The sequence below is a fragment of the Lycorma delicatula genome, chromosome 2, assembly GCF_047948215.1.
Source record: "Lycorma delicatula isolate Av1 chromosome 2, ASM4794821v1, whole genome shotgun sequence".
NCBI classification, from domain to species: domain Eukaryota; kingdom Metazoa; phylum Arthropoda; class Insecta; order Hemiptera; family Fulgoridae; genus Lycorma; species Lycorma delicatula.
In genome coordinates, this window is record NC_134456.1 from 18,993,918 (window position 1) to 19,009,040 (window position 15,123).

A 15,123-nucleotide genomic window follows, 5' to 3' on the forward strand; every position below is an offset into this window, starting at 1 on the left:
CAATACTTACTAGCAAGTAAAAAAGTAACTGAATATTTCTTTTGAATTTATTCTTTCATTTTTATCAAAACCTCCTATAATAATGTTGGTTCACTGTGTCTTAAACCTGTTTTTTAAAAATTATGAAATTTACATCAAAAAATGCATTGAGCATAGCTTTGAATAACAACTTTCTTTGACAAAATTTTTTTCATTCTTGATATTGGTGGTATTTTACAGTACATTGACTGTAGTTTTGTGTCAAGATAATACTGTATGATCCAAGTTTCTTCACAAGTGATGATTTTTGAAAAAGATTGGGGTTAGCATCAAGTTGTTATAACAGCACAGATTTCCTTGCTAAAGAGAAAGATATCAGTAATATAAAATGTATTTAAATTCAATGTAAATGTTTTTAAAAAAAGTAATAAACACGCAACTTTGAAGCTTTGATCAAATTGCTATGTATGTCATGCTCTTTAACCATGATGTTGATAGATAGTGATAACATTTTTCCTGAAAACTTAGTATAAAATTATATGTAGACAAGTATCAAGAATTAGACTGATCTACACTTCCATTAACTGCATGACTACTGGGTGATGTTTAACAACTATAATACTAGCTTACTTTTGTTAATAAAAAGGGCGTAGTTATATTCCCAGTTATACATTCTTGATTTTGTAGATGAATTATTTCACTTACATCAGTTATTTCATGTACAATTGGTATTAATGTACAAGCTACTCAAAAATGAATCATCAGTATCTCCAAACAGCTAGTTTGTTGGCTAGATGGATCAAAAACTATTTAATGGCAGTACTAATTGGTTTATGTTGTTTGTGAATTTTGTTTTTAGAATAATGCTAAATGTTATTCTTTGTGGGAGTTCTGGTATATCTATCTATTTTATATTTGCTTGATGTTGTAATACCTTTGTATAAAATTATTAGAGTTACTTTTCAATAAAGTTGAAAGCTGTAAAATCCCTAATAAAGTAAATTTTTTTTTAATTTGTAAGTGCAAAGCCTTTTCATTTTATTGAATGTTAAATGTTAATGATTACATTTGTACAGCACAAAGCAGTTACGACGAAAAATATCTTACCATAGAATTAATGGTTAGCATGAAGTAAATGTATGCTATTTTTTCCGTAGTTTATTAGACACAATTTGACAACAGTGCAGTATGTTTTTTCCTAGTGCACACAGAATTCTAAAATGAATAGGTTACTTCAAGCCTTTAATCTGACACTAAAGATCTTTCTTAAAGGAGATACTGTGGTGAAGTTTTATAGAAACAAATCATAAATTATATTGCACCTGGCAGTTATAAAAGAATAATAGCCTGGAGTTCAGTTTTTAGGGTGTATATATATATATATATATATATATATACAGACATCCATCCGTGACCAAATATTTCTCATGGCATTAACCCAACACTTGTCTAAGCCACACCTCAAACATACGTCGACAGAATTTCTTGACCAGCTTAACAATCCATTGGACACCATTTTTAGTGTCAGAAAGAAGTTTTATATCATCCATGTACATGAGGAGGCTATAACAGTATTGGCCAATTGCAAACCCCTCATAGGCCAGTTTTAGGATGGTGGACAGAGAGCTTGCCGTACAGAACAAGAGCACACTCACAGCATCACCTTGAAACATGCCTTGGTGAATCACCACCTCGCCAATGGTCGCAGGCTCTTTATTAGGGACAGTCAGTACAAGACAGGTGCACCATTTATCCATTGCGTATCGCAGGAACTCCATGACCAACAGGTCAACCTTAAACAAAACAAGCACTTCCACAAGCCAGGAATGCAGCACAGAGTCGAAGGCTTTTCTGTAGCCTATATAAGCTGTATACAGATCGCACAGACTCTTTTTAGCCGAGGAGAGAGAACACTGTCCACCACCAACTGCTCCTTACAACCCTTCTGCTCTTCCATAATAATCTGGTGCTATTCTAGATGGGCAGAAATTTTGGCACATAGGAGAGATGTAGAAATCTTATAGAATGTTGGGAGGCAAGTAATAGGTTGGCAATTTGTGGGGTCGGCCGTATCTGAACAGTGTTGGGAATAAAGTAGGTCACTCCCTGGGTGAGAAATCTTGGCATCCTGTAATATCGCCGAGAAAACTCAGCACGCAATCATGTACAGCTGAGAAGCGCTTGAACCAAAAGTTCTGCACACCATCGATCCTGGTTGCTTTCCAGTTATGTGTTTGAGCAACAGACCCAATTACATCATCCAAAGTCACAATCTGGCCAACCATAGATGGCATCTGGTTCACTCTCCTCTTCTCATCATGGATCCATTCTGCTTCATCACAACACAATAACAAGCTCGACCAGATTGGAGTCTGTAATCCAAAACTTCAGTGCTGGAAGGAACTGCTGAAGCCTGGAATTGCTGCATAACTGGTGTTTGCAGCCTCTTAAAGAATTCACGCTAGTTGGTTCTCAACAAATGGTTTTGTTCATGTCACATATTACTTATTTTGTAATAGCACATCCTACAGAATAACACAGGGAGGCATTATTTCAATACAAGGACTTCAGCAATTGAGTTGTTTTACAGGCTCCTATTGATGTTGTAAATGGTCTCCGCAGCAGCTCGCACTTTCTGGGAGAAGTTCTGGGTTACCATAAATGTGGTTAGATGACCAAATGAAACTCCCAAGCCAGCACTTAGGTCTATCTCGCTTCACAGCTCCTCAAACTTGCTGGTTATTAGTTACCGTCACCATGAGAACACTTCTGTAAACCAACTCATGAAGGCCTTGGATTGTTGTCATGCGTGTAACTTTATTAGCTAAAAGCTGATTGACATGATCGATTATTATTTTCGTGCCACTTTTTGCCCACAACTTAGGAATCCTGGGTTTTAATGCCATATCCATTTTATCACAGCACAGCAAATTCTCTGCAAACAGGTCAGCCATATGAATGGGAGAAACAGGTGCTTCATCCAGCATGCTGTCATCAATAGATGGGTTGGACAGCAAATCGAGCTCCCATGAAACCTCCAACCTGACTATTGTGAAAATATCCACAGGCACCCAATGTGATGCAAAAAAAAAGAGAACTGTGTAGGTCAAGGATGTTTTGGACCATCTTACCCTGCAATTTAGGGAAGCAATCAACCATGATACGGTGCAGTTCAACACGTATGGCCTCATATCTGTTTCTATTTTTTTTATTTGAAGGTAGGAGCGGTAAAGGAAGGTTTTTATTTCCACTATCCATTTAACCACTTCCTGCTCCAGGATGTAGGGATGGACACCTGAGTTCAGGTACAATGTTGCCTACAACATTGGACGGTCCAGGTTGCTGCTCACCAAGCGACAGAGGACTCTCTCCTCAGTCTACTCTTCCCCAGAAAGAGTCTGTCATCTTATGTGCCAGTTGCAGACTCATTACTGGCACACTCCAGGCTTTGCTTCTAGTGATTGGAGCAAATTACACATGGCAGGTGAGCTGCTAACGCACCTGCTGGTTACCTGTTTTGGTCCACAGCTGGATTTTATTTCCTACCTACCCAGCAACCTCTGATCCACCACCTGGGGATGCGCCCAACGGAGGACAGGTAACCCCGCACAGGTTGTTATTATTATTATTATATTGGTATTTTAAAAGGACTAATTAAGAATAAAGAAATAATATCACAAGGATTGCAAAAAATACAAATATATTTTAAATAATTTTAAAATAACACTACAAAAATATAGTGTGAATACTTATATTCACACTATAAAAATATAAGAAAAATAAAGGTGCAGTAATCTATGAATGACTGAACAAAAGTAAGCAATAAAATATATGAATAATTTTTAATGACAATGTTAACTATGCTGTTTAGAAGGGGTGTAAAAGTTCACGAGAAGAAAGGTTGCCTATTTCAGGCCAAATTATTAAGCTCAAGCATTGAAAATTGCAAGAAAATAAATTCAGAGCTTCAGATTTTATGGTTACAAAAGCAATGTATTGTATGAAATCTGTGTGAAACTGTGATGACAGTAGTAAATTAGGAAAGCAAATTATTACTGTCAAGGTGTACTTCATAAAGATAATTATGCAACAAATTACTCCAGAAGAGCTACTTTTCAGATTACTACCATAAAAATGCTGGGCTGAACTCAGTGATAGTTATATTGAAAAAGTTAACTGGTTATTTTCTGTTTTTTAACAATTAATTTTAATAAATATTTTTTCATTAAAAAAGTGATTAAAGTAAGGTGATAATTAATAAAAATCCTATTCTTTAAAGCGATTTTGTTCTTTAATGACTTTAAAAAAGCTCCCAAAGCAGAAAATCTTTTGACATCCCTTGTAGTTTCCATTATAAAAAGGTTTTAATGAATTTTTAAAATTAAACTAGTTTAGTTTCAATTATGTTGTGTTAGTTCATTTCCCATATGATCTTGCTTCATGATATGTGACCACGTTAAATAAAATTATTGAAGTTTCCTTTATCAACCTAGATATTAGTTAGGTTATGTAACTGCTTTCTGGATCCATGTACTTGCGGTTTTAAATTCATTGTAAGTTGTGATTTCTGGGAAGGATTTATCTCACTCATTGTTTTCTGTAGTCATACCTCTTCCCATAGTTTATCAGTAGGTTTTTATCTACTGCGAGTTTTGTGATTGGCTGAAAATGATCACTAGTTCCCAAGTACTACCACTAGTTAGCTATTAAGGCACAAAAAATTAAAGTTATTACATGGTGGGAAGGTAGAAATTTTACCTATAGCACATAAAAGCCACAGATACAGTAAACTTGAATAGTTAATAAATTTTGCAAAAACAACATTCTAAACAAACACATCAAATCAAAAATACATTATTTGATCAATTCTAAACGCTCTGTTGTGAATTCTGTATGAAGCCGTATGCAATAACGCTAACTGCAACACCAAATAATGACCTGCACAGTAATTTAGAAAAAATCTTCCAAAAGCACATTTTCAAGTATTAATTGAGAAGATATTTTCTTTTAAAAAATAGTGTTAAATATTTTATTTTTAATTACTGATAAATGTTTTTAATATTGTTAAATTTGTTTAAAACTAAGAGAAAGAACTTTATTATTTTAATAGCATGCGATTGCATCCATTTTATAAACGTTCTTACTATTTACAAAAACTGTTAATTGCTCAATTTTGTTAGAAATAAAATATTTATTAAAAAAATTAAAATTTTTTTATTTATTCATTGAAATATACCTTACTAACATAGAGATTGCAAATTACATCCAGAGAATTTGATTGATAAATATGAAATTTAACACCTGTAAACATAATCTATAGTTTATACACTGCCATTAATTTTCACAAAAAAAAAAGATTGTGTCACACAAACTTTAGTGATTTAAACATTTTACAGATTAATTATCTATTTTTTATCTGTAAGATGTATGGTCTTTGTTTGGACTGTACAATATTACATCGCGCCATTTTGTTTCTGATCCGTAGACTGCGTCAGTTGTGTGATTTATATTGTGTTCATTGTTTGTGTTTAATTTCGTTGATTGAAGTATTTTTCAGTACCAAACGGAGATATTTTTGTATTACTTTAGCTAGAACGTGCAATTATGGTGCGTTTAGCACGTGGTGCGGCGCGTGGAGGTCGGGGTAAAATGGGAAGAGGACGCGGTGTTGGCCCTCCACCGCCTTTGATGGCACGAAATAGCGTTATGCCGCCTCCGATTCCACCGCCACATATGCCACCTCCACGGATGAGGCCATTACCGCCTCCAGGTATGAGATCACCTCCTTTTGTTCCACCTATGCCTCCTCCGCTACCTCCCCCACCTCCTCATATGAGGCCTCCACCCCCGAGGCTTCCGCCTGTCCCTCCAGTACCACCCCTGAGAAGAAATTTACCCTTTCCGCCTCGACCCCCAGTCCCAATGTTTCCTCCGCACGGTCCAATTCCTAGAATGCCTCCTCCACCTCCTCCTTTAATGCGTGGTCGTGGGAGGCCCCCGAGAGGAGTAGAATTACGACATGCAGCTAAAATGAGAAAATTGGGCATTACACCCTTTAAAAATAGGAAAGGGAAGAAGAACAAGCCAGTGAAAGATAAGAATGAGGTAAGTGTTATTGCTTGTAAGTTAATTTGTTGAATGCAATCTTTTTTTTTAATTTCGAACCGTTGAATTAACAGCCTACCAAGATAAATAGTTGCATCTCTTTTGTTGTTTGTATTTGGATTATAAATTTGTTTAGTTTGTTAAAAGAATAAACCATTAAACTATATTACCGTATAAATAATTGCTCAAATTTGAATTTTATACTTGGGACTTAGTCCACATCTTAATTGCTAATACTTATAGAAATTTGAAAAGCTCAACTCATGTTTAGAATGGAAGTTGCTGGAGCAGTGTTGGCGTTTTGCAACTTATGATAATCTATTATGTTTACTGCCCCCTTTACTTACATTAACAGTACCATCAGTACTGCATATTTTCCATTCTAAATATACATATGTATTGTAATTCTGAGCAATTATTTAATTAGATTTTTTCATACTTAAATACGCCATAGATATATTTTTAGGATCAGGAAAACAGGATCCAAATGTTGAAAAGCAGGTTTGGACAGCAGGTGACCTGTGCAAGGTCCAATTCTGTACCATCTTATCAGCCTAGTCGATTAGCAATCTGTTTTATGTTATGGTAACCTGTTCAGATTCTAATCCATTCTGTGGAGAGAGGTATGGTTAAGGTTAGAATTTTTTGAAGAGGAATAAACTACAAACAAACCTTAATAGGCAATAGTGCTTTTTGTAAGGGCTGATCCATCGTACGTGACCAGTATCATAGAACATGTGTTGTAGTCTCTGAAGTGAATATATTGCAGCCTCTTTAACTTGCACTGATTATGTGCTGTCCAAACCTTTCTGACATTTAGATCTTGTGTTTTCCTGATCCTAAGCATATCTACTACAGTTTATTAAAGTAAGAACAAAATTGAAGTTGCTCAGAATTATAGTATTTATATATAATTTGTGACAAGTAATACTTTCTTGTTTGTTTGAATTTTCTTTAATATTAATGGTTGAATTAAAAAATATTCAGGCTGTTGTAATCATTTAATTAGAATTTAGAATAATCACTCTTCCTCTTCATGATAATCAGTAATCACTGGTAACTTTTTCATTGTGTAAATTTACTTGATTTTTAGTTTGTCATTCAGAACAGGGTATAGAAGTACTTTAAATTAAGAACATTTGTGGAAGACACATCACATGGTTAATGATAAGTGATTTATCACCATACCTATAAGGTCTGTTCAGAAAATAACCGAAAACTTTTAATTACATGCCAGCTGAGGTATTTAGTGATGTGTGGTTGCCAGGATTGTTTCTGCATAACCTCCTCTGTAACCACATGTTCTTAGATTCATGATATCTTGTTTAATTACTGTATTTGAGTGCAACATGTTTAAGTGTTAGTAGTGATTTTTGTAATGAGTGATTTTTTTTATGACTGAACTTTTGTCTGTGTCGTACGATCTAAACCTAGCTTTCGTCTCCCATTATCCTTTGCATGAATGTTTAAACACCATTGGTTTGTTCAAGAAGTTGCCAATGAACGCTCACTCTGCTGTTCGGTTATCAAACTGCTGCAACTTGATGCTTATTCATAATTTTTCAGCCAACATGTCATGGCATGATCCAGTTGAGATCTTCTGCAAGTTCTTTGACAGTTAGTTGGCAATTTGAAAGCACCAGATAGTTGATTTTGTGAACGTGGGTGTCATCAGTTGAAGTCGAAGGCCTTCCTGGTCGAGGATTGCCTTCAATTGACTGACGACCACTTTTGAATTGTAAAAACCATTTGTAACATTGCATATGGCTCAGCGCATCATCTCTGAGCTTGTTTCTATAAAAGTTTTCCCCAGTTTCAAGCAAAAGTTTTTGTTGTGTTGTTGCACCCAAAAATTACACATTAAAAAATTGCTACTATCACTATAACATGAAAACAAATGAGATATCAACAATCCAAGAACATGTTACAGTTATGTGAAAACATGATGCTGCCAACTGCATGTCACTGAATATTTCTTTTGGCATGTAATTAAAAATGTTCAGTTATTTTTTAAACAAACCATTTATTTTGAAGAAAATTATGTATTTTTTTATTCTTTTTTTATCACTAGGCTTGTACTAAAAAGTTGCTATGGCTTGCATCTTTTCTAATTTTTTTTTTGTTAAGATGATTGCATTCTAATCTAGATAGCCACAAAAATAAATTGTTGTTTTATAACTGGTTTGGGACCTGTTTAGTGCGCGCGCGCGTGTGTGTGTGTGTGAGAGAGAATTATTTTTTATTGCGTCAATATCACAAGTATGTTTTGCAGTTTTAATATTCAATGGTAAATAAAAAATGTAAAGGCAATTTTGTTAAACGAAGATTGAGCATGTCTGATTTCACTATGCATATACTTGTAGTGAAGGAAGTAAGAGTATCCATCACTGCCCCATTTAGTCAATTGTCTCAAAGAAAAAATATCAGACGTATGGGTCATCAAGAAACAGCATCCTATAATGCACTTTGTGTGATCAGAGGTGTTCAAGCCAGTAGACATCCATGAGTGGCTATTAGCGCAGTATGAAGCAAGTACCACCACTACTCAAAGAAAGGTGTATGAGTGGGTGGACCGTTTTAAAGTGGGATGCATGATGGATGAAAGTTGAACTGAACGTCCAAAAACAACCTGCACAGAAGAAAATATCCAACGGATAGATACCATTATCAGAGGCAATCAAAGAATCACAATTGCACACCTGGCAGACCTCTTGGACATAAGTTTCAGATAGTCATATACAATATTGCATAATGAATTAGCGTACCATAAACTTTGTGCAAGTTGGGTACCCAAGGAACTTAGCTGAGCTTCAGCAGCAGCGCGCAACAGGCTGCCCAGTTTTTTCAACGTTATGCAGCCGATCCTAGAATTTTTTAATGAATTGCGACAGCCGATGAAACAGGTTCACCACTATCAACTAGAAAGTAAGTGGCAAACCTTGAAATATTCAGTCAAAGAAAGGCACACTGTTCCTTGAAGGTATATTAGTGGAGTGATGCATCCATACTTGTGATGTGACCTTTTGGCTTCGTGACACTCAGCTGAATGAGGAATCCCGAGTATATACATAGTCCAAGTTTATTCCTGCGAAAACACAAAATTGCCTTTAGTTTTTTATTTATCTTTGTATATCAAGCATGCAAGAGAAAGGTTTTTCAAAATTTTTTAATTTCATTAAATAGTTTGAAAAAATATATATTTCTCAGATCTAAAGCTGAATTTTAAATCGTATAACTATCTCATAAACATATTCATTTATTTGCCAGTTACAGTTTACTACTGCTACTTATGAGTAATATCATTTCATGTTTTCCTGCTCACCACTGCAAATGAATAAACTTTTTTTAATTCTGATACTTTTAATTATCTGGATATGACATCTATGAATTTATTCAGCTATCTTTAGGCTAATTCTTAAAAACCAATGAAGTCGGGCAGAAAATAATTGTGGCCAATCCCTGTAGATTAATAAATTATTGTTAGAAGATTAGTGATTTTAATGATTTTTACTTCCTTGTACAAAGAAAGTAAGTATTGTGATCGTGAAAAATTTCGGTTTTCAGATTTTAATGGAAATATCCATTTTGACCATCCTTTAATCTATTTTGATTAGTTTTGATGTGATGTCTGTACATACATATGTTGTATCTTGCATAACTCAAAAACTTGATTGCAATTGATTGAACCAAGTGTCCAAGAAAGCCCAATATCCAAAAAAAGAAATTGGATTTTGGACCTTTCTTAAGTGCAGTAATAAGTTCTCATTGAGAGCTTTTCGATACATCATAAGTGGTACTTATTTTCATTGGTTCCAGAGTTATAGCCAAATAAAATTTTAATTAATGAAGTATTTTGATCTCTTACAAGGGAAAGGCACATCGGTTCAAATGCGACTTCATTTCCTTTTTTTTTCTTCTTTTTCTTAATTTAAATATATTGATTTATTAACTTCTGATTATAAAGAAAATTGTACAATAAATAATAATTGAATAAAAACAATAAAAAAAAAAAAAATTAAAAAACTATCAGGAGTTAGTAAAATAAAATTTTATGTACTTTTCATTTTAAACAAATGTGTATATGTAATTTAATAGGTATACAAGAAAGTCATGTGGCATCCACATCAGATTTTTGTATTAGAGATTAAGATAATTTTAAAGTAATGTCTCTGATTATGTCAAAAACAGTGTTAATTTTGGTGGGTTTTTGCCTACTGATTATGATAATATAACTATAATTAATGGCTGTTAATTTTTATTAATAGAAAATGTGAATATTTATTATAAGTTTACGCAGGAAATGTCAGGGAAAATACTTGCCACATAGTTGAAATGTACTGAAAATTAAACAGTGCTTCATATCCGTAAATATATTTACTTTACCAAAATTGTATACATTCTGGAAAAAATCAAGCATTTTAAACGTACAAGTAGGCTTCCTCTTCATATTGATAAAGTAATAGCAAATTTTCTGGTTTTTAACCATAGCTGCAAAGAACATACTTAATTTTCTGATCATAAAAAATTTGAAAATCACGAAAAGTAAATAGTAGTTTTGATTGAATTTGATATTAACAGTTTATCAGTGTTAGTGTGCGTGTGTTTGTGTGTAAAGTAATTATTTTATCTTGATTTAATTTTTTTATTGAGTGTGATTTGTGATAACTTGCCTACTTAAGTGATTATAATTTGAATTTAACTTTATAATAAAAACTGTGATATTGTATAATTGCTCTCCCAGATTTTTATTTAAAACGTGGATGTGAATTTTTTAGTTAGCATTAAGCAAGTAATTCTTCCATAAAGATTTTTGAGTTTGTAATCATACATTGGGGTACGGCCAATAAAATCAGAGTAAAGTGTTTCTGGATTCCAATTTAGATTTGACATAAATATTTTTGGTAGGCTACTTATTTTGGATGCTGTCACCACCTCTAAAACCACCATTGGTGTTACTAACTTAGAGTCTAAGGACATCATTGATGGTGTGTATATTTAATTATCTAGTAAAATAACAAGTATGGAATTGTTTGACAGCAATTTGAACTATTCATTACTATTCAGAAACATGTTCTTTTGTCAGGACAAAAAGATAGGGAAATCTTGCATAATACCCTTAGTATGTTGGTATAGGAAGGTGATCTAGGTAATTGGCTTTTGAGCCTAGTTACCTGATCAGATTTTTCCAGATGATTTAGTTGTCCATGCTCTGTCAACAGAAATTTCATAGGTAAAAAGAAAACATTATTTTCTTTACAATATTTTATTCTTATTTGTATAGGACTGGTTCTAACATCATATCATTGGAACAAACTAAAAAATCATTGATGGTTGCAGAACCACTGATTGATGGATCTGCATAGATACTGATTGATACACTGATTGATAGATCTTCTGAAAAATAATTGAATAACAAGAAGGCACAGGATCAGGAACTGACCACAACCCACCGGGTTGGTCCAATGGTGAAAGCGTCTTCCCAAATCAGCTGATTTGGAAATCAAGAGTTCCAGTGTTGAAGTCCTAGTAAAGCCAGTTATTTTTACACGGATTTGAATACTAGATCGTGGATACTGGTGTTCTTTGGTGGTTGGGTTTAAATTAACCACACACCTCTGGAATGGTCGAACTGAGAGGTGTTCTTTGGTGGTTGGGTTTAAATTAACCACACACCTCTGGAATGGTCGAACTGAGAATGTACAAGACTTCATTTACACACATACGTATCATCCTCATTCATCATCTGAATGGTAGTTACTGGAGGCTAAACAAGAAAAAGAAAAAAAAAGAAAGGAACCTGACCACATCTGACAGATTAAAAGTTTTTCAGCATAAAGAGAAATAGAACCAGCTTAAGAATTGTTTTGCTTTACTGGAAATTGACCTGGCATGAAGGAAGGTCTTTAAAGAAAGAAAAAGCAGAGAGACAAGAGTACCAGAATTAGATACCTAATAACTTCCTGAACACACTTAAATGGAGAGAAAGAAATCGAGTTGAACCCAGAGTTTTATAATAGGACCAAAAGGAGTCACAGAAAAGGGCTCCTACCAAAAAGAAAAACAAATAATTTGGGTAATTGAATTATCATCTAGCTTAAAAATACAGAGTTATAGATAGTGATGTTTTCAAACTGGATTCTGCATGGAATATTCTTAAGATTTATTTGCTGGATCAATGAAAAACTACAGTTTTTACAAAACAGTTGAAGTTAAGAAAGAGAATTAAGTGATTTCTGTTGAAATGTGAACTGAATAATTGTAATTGTTGTTAAAAAATGCAATATACGAAGTTAAGAGGTGATGCTTGTGTGGTAGGTAAATATCTTACTTTTACATAATTGTAGCTGTCATTTTGTTTTTTAGCTTTATTACTTAAACTGATAATTTAAAATCGGTTAATTTTAAAGTTAAGAACTTTGTATTCAGTGTTTGAAATTTTTTTACAATTTTTTTTTTTATCACATAGAGTTATTTTTTCTTTGAATACATCGTTTAAAATGGATATTTTGTTATAACCTTGTAATTAAAAAAAATATATATATTTATACAAACAAATTAACATTACTGTTTAGCATCTTTTCTGATGAGTTTTATGTGACTTTTGAAGTTATAGTCATAGTCAAAGAACCATATATCCAGATATTTCTTTAAAAAACCAACACACATTGTTCATTTTACCTTTGACAAGTATCTTGATGTTTTGTTTGTTTTTTTGTTTTTTTTGGTGTTGTTTACTACTTAAAAGTGTTTCACAAGACCAATAAATTCTAGTGTGACTGTTATCAGGCAACTGGCCATCTTTTGCTTGTATTACACTAATTTGTTTATTGAAAGTAGTACATTAAAAATGTTCAAATATTAATATGTTAATGTGAAGCGTATTTTTCTTCATTATTCTGATAGATTTTTAAATATTTTTAATCTTAAGTTATAATTGTTCTTATTGTAGCAGAACAGTCATATAAAAGGAAAAATTAAAATAATGACAGTTTGAGATAATAGATCAATGAAAATCTGGACAAAAGAAGAAAAAATTGAAAAAGTAAACGATTAGAGAAATTTAAATAAAATGTTATGTGAAGATTGCAAAAGTGAAAACAAAATTAAAACAAGAATAGCTTAACTACCTTAGTAATACATTGAATAAAAGTAATATTTGAACTGTTAAGGAATCATACATTAGAAAGAAACAGTTATTGTAAGACTTGAGTAAAGATTTAGTTGTGTTGATGTTTGATATCCTGATATGTTTGGAAAATATGTATATATGGAAGAAAAAGTAAAAATTGAATGCGGACATTAAGGAGGTTGGAGAAGATTAATTAAACAAAAGAAAATGGAAAAAATTATGAGAATTAAATAGTATAGAAGCTTAGACAGAATAGTCCACAAGCTGAAAACTAACTGGCTGCAAAGCCAATTAGCTTTCATGAGAGGAGTATTGATTTAAATCTGTGATAAGAGGATTAGTAGAAGATGAAAAGAGTTAATGAAATAAGTAAAAATTATAGACAATTACAGGGAAATAGAGCTAAACATTTTAAAAGTTTAGTCGGGAAAGAGATGAACATAGTGCAAAGGACTTGCATCAGGGCAGAAAGACCACATGAATATAATCTTTACATATTAGTAATCCATATATATGATTATTTAAGATTACCATATTAATTTAAATAAAGCTCAAAAGTTGTGGTTTTCGTTGTAATTTAAAACTTATTTGTTATAGATACAAGATGAACTTTTTCATTTATTTTTTCTGACCGTTTTAAACATTTCTAAATAATTTCAATTCAGTTTTTTTTTAATTAGGGGCAAGTTTATATTTATATATATATATATAATTTTTTTTTAACTATTTATGTGTTAATTGTCTTTGAACCTAATATTCAGTATTTTTTAGTCAATTTATTTTTTTTACTTTTGAAGTATTTGGCAATTTTGGTTTTTTCTGTAGCTGAAGGTTTCATCAATTAATTTTACTACTTTTTTCTCATATTTTTGTTGGTGAGACTAAGCAAATGTCTGTATTTTTTTTTTATACGGAAGTTTTGTTGTAATGTACAACTCATCCTTGACAAAATTTGTACATATGAATTTCAGATTTTATCTAATAATACAATTATATTATATATCCTCTGCTTCTTCCCCCCCCCCCCCCCTAACTATGATGGGTAAATGAAACCAAATTTGCCAGTGAGAGTGATTTCAAAAAGACATTGACAATGCAAGGTCAAGATTGACAGTAAATTTTCAATGAATTTTAAAGTTCACTAATTATACTTCAGTATTTACATTTTATTTGTATTTAAGTAAATGGGTGTCCGTCAGCCTCAATTGTAAAGTATTTTTTTAATTATTTAAATTTATTTTAGTTCAGGTGTTTTTATGCTTAAATTAATGAAAAACTTATTTAAATAAAAAATATGTAAGAAAGTTGACATTATTTTAAATTAGAAGATTTCATGAGCAATGAAATCTTATACGATACCATGATGTATCGTATCCCCTGCCAAAAAGGGATTCCATGGTTTTGTGTGTTGGATTGTATTATCCCAATTCTTTGTCCTTGGTAAGAGAATTTGGCTTATCTCATAATTTTCAGAGGTTACATTTATTTAATTTTTAGAGCACCTTGAAATCTAGGATTAAATGTATATAGTCCTGTTTGAATGTTGGCATAATTAATATAATAATTTTTAAAGAATGGCCACTGTTTTTTCTGTTGTATTTTCATCATATGATGTCCATTTGATTGAGATACTGAAACAATAATGGATACTTTATCTGCTTCTGTAAGCATTTCTTTGTTAGATTTCTAAAAATACTGGTCTTGGGTTCAGTAGAAGTTTGGAAGCTTTTCATCTTTAACTTATTTTGCCTGCCTTTAAAATACATTTATGTCCAAGATTGTAATAATTATGAAATATTTTTAAAATGGGGTTTTTTATTATTGTGGATGTTTATATTTTAAACTGGTAAGTCTTGAATTTTGTAGAATGAAGTATAGTTGATTGTAAGGCATTCCTTGTTTCCTGTAGC

The 15,123-nt window shown here is 32.5% G+C and overlaps 1 protein-coding gene across 1 annotated transcript in view; it reads left to right on the forward strand.

Annotated features, from left to right (window-relative positions):
* The first annotated feature begins 5,427 nt into the window (after positions 1-5,427).
* Positions 5,428-15,123, forward strand: part of LOC142320521 (FMR1-interacting protein NUFIP1-like) — a 36,504-nt gene continuing 26,808 nt past the window's right edge. The window contains exon 1 of the mRNA XM_075358397.1: positions 5,428-6,084. Within this exon, the coding sequence (XP_075214512.1) occupies positions 5,584-6,084 (501 nt within the window). The 5' untranslated portion in view covers positions 5,428-5,583. The remainder of the gene's footprint in view (positions 6,085-15,123) is intronic.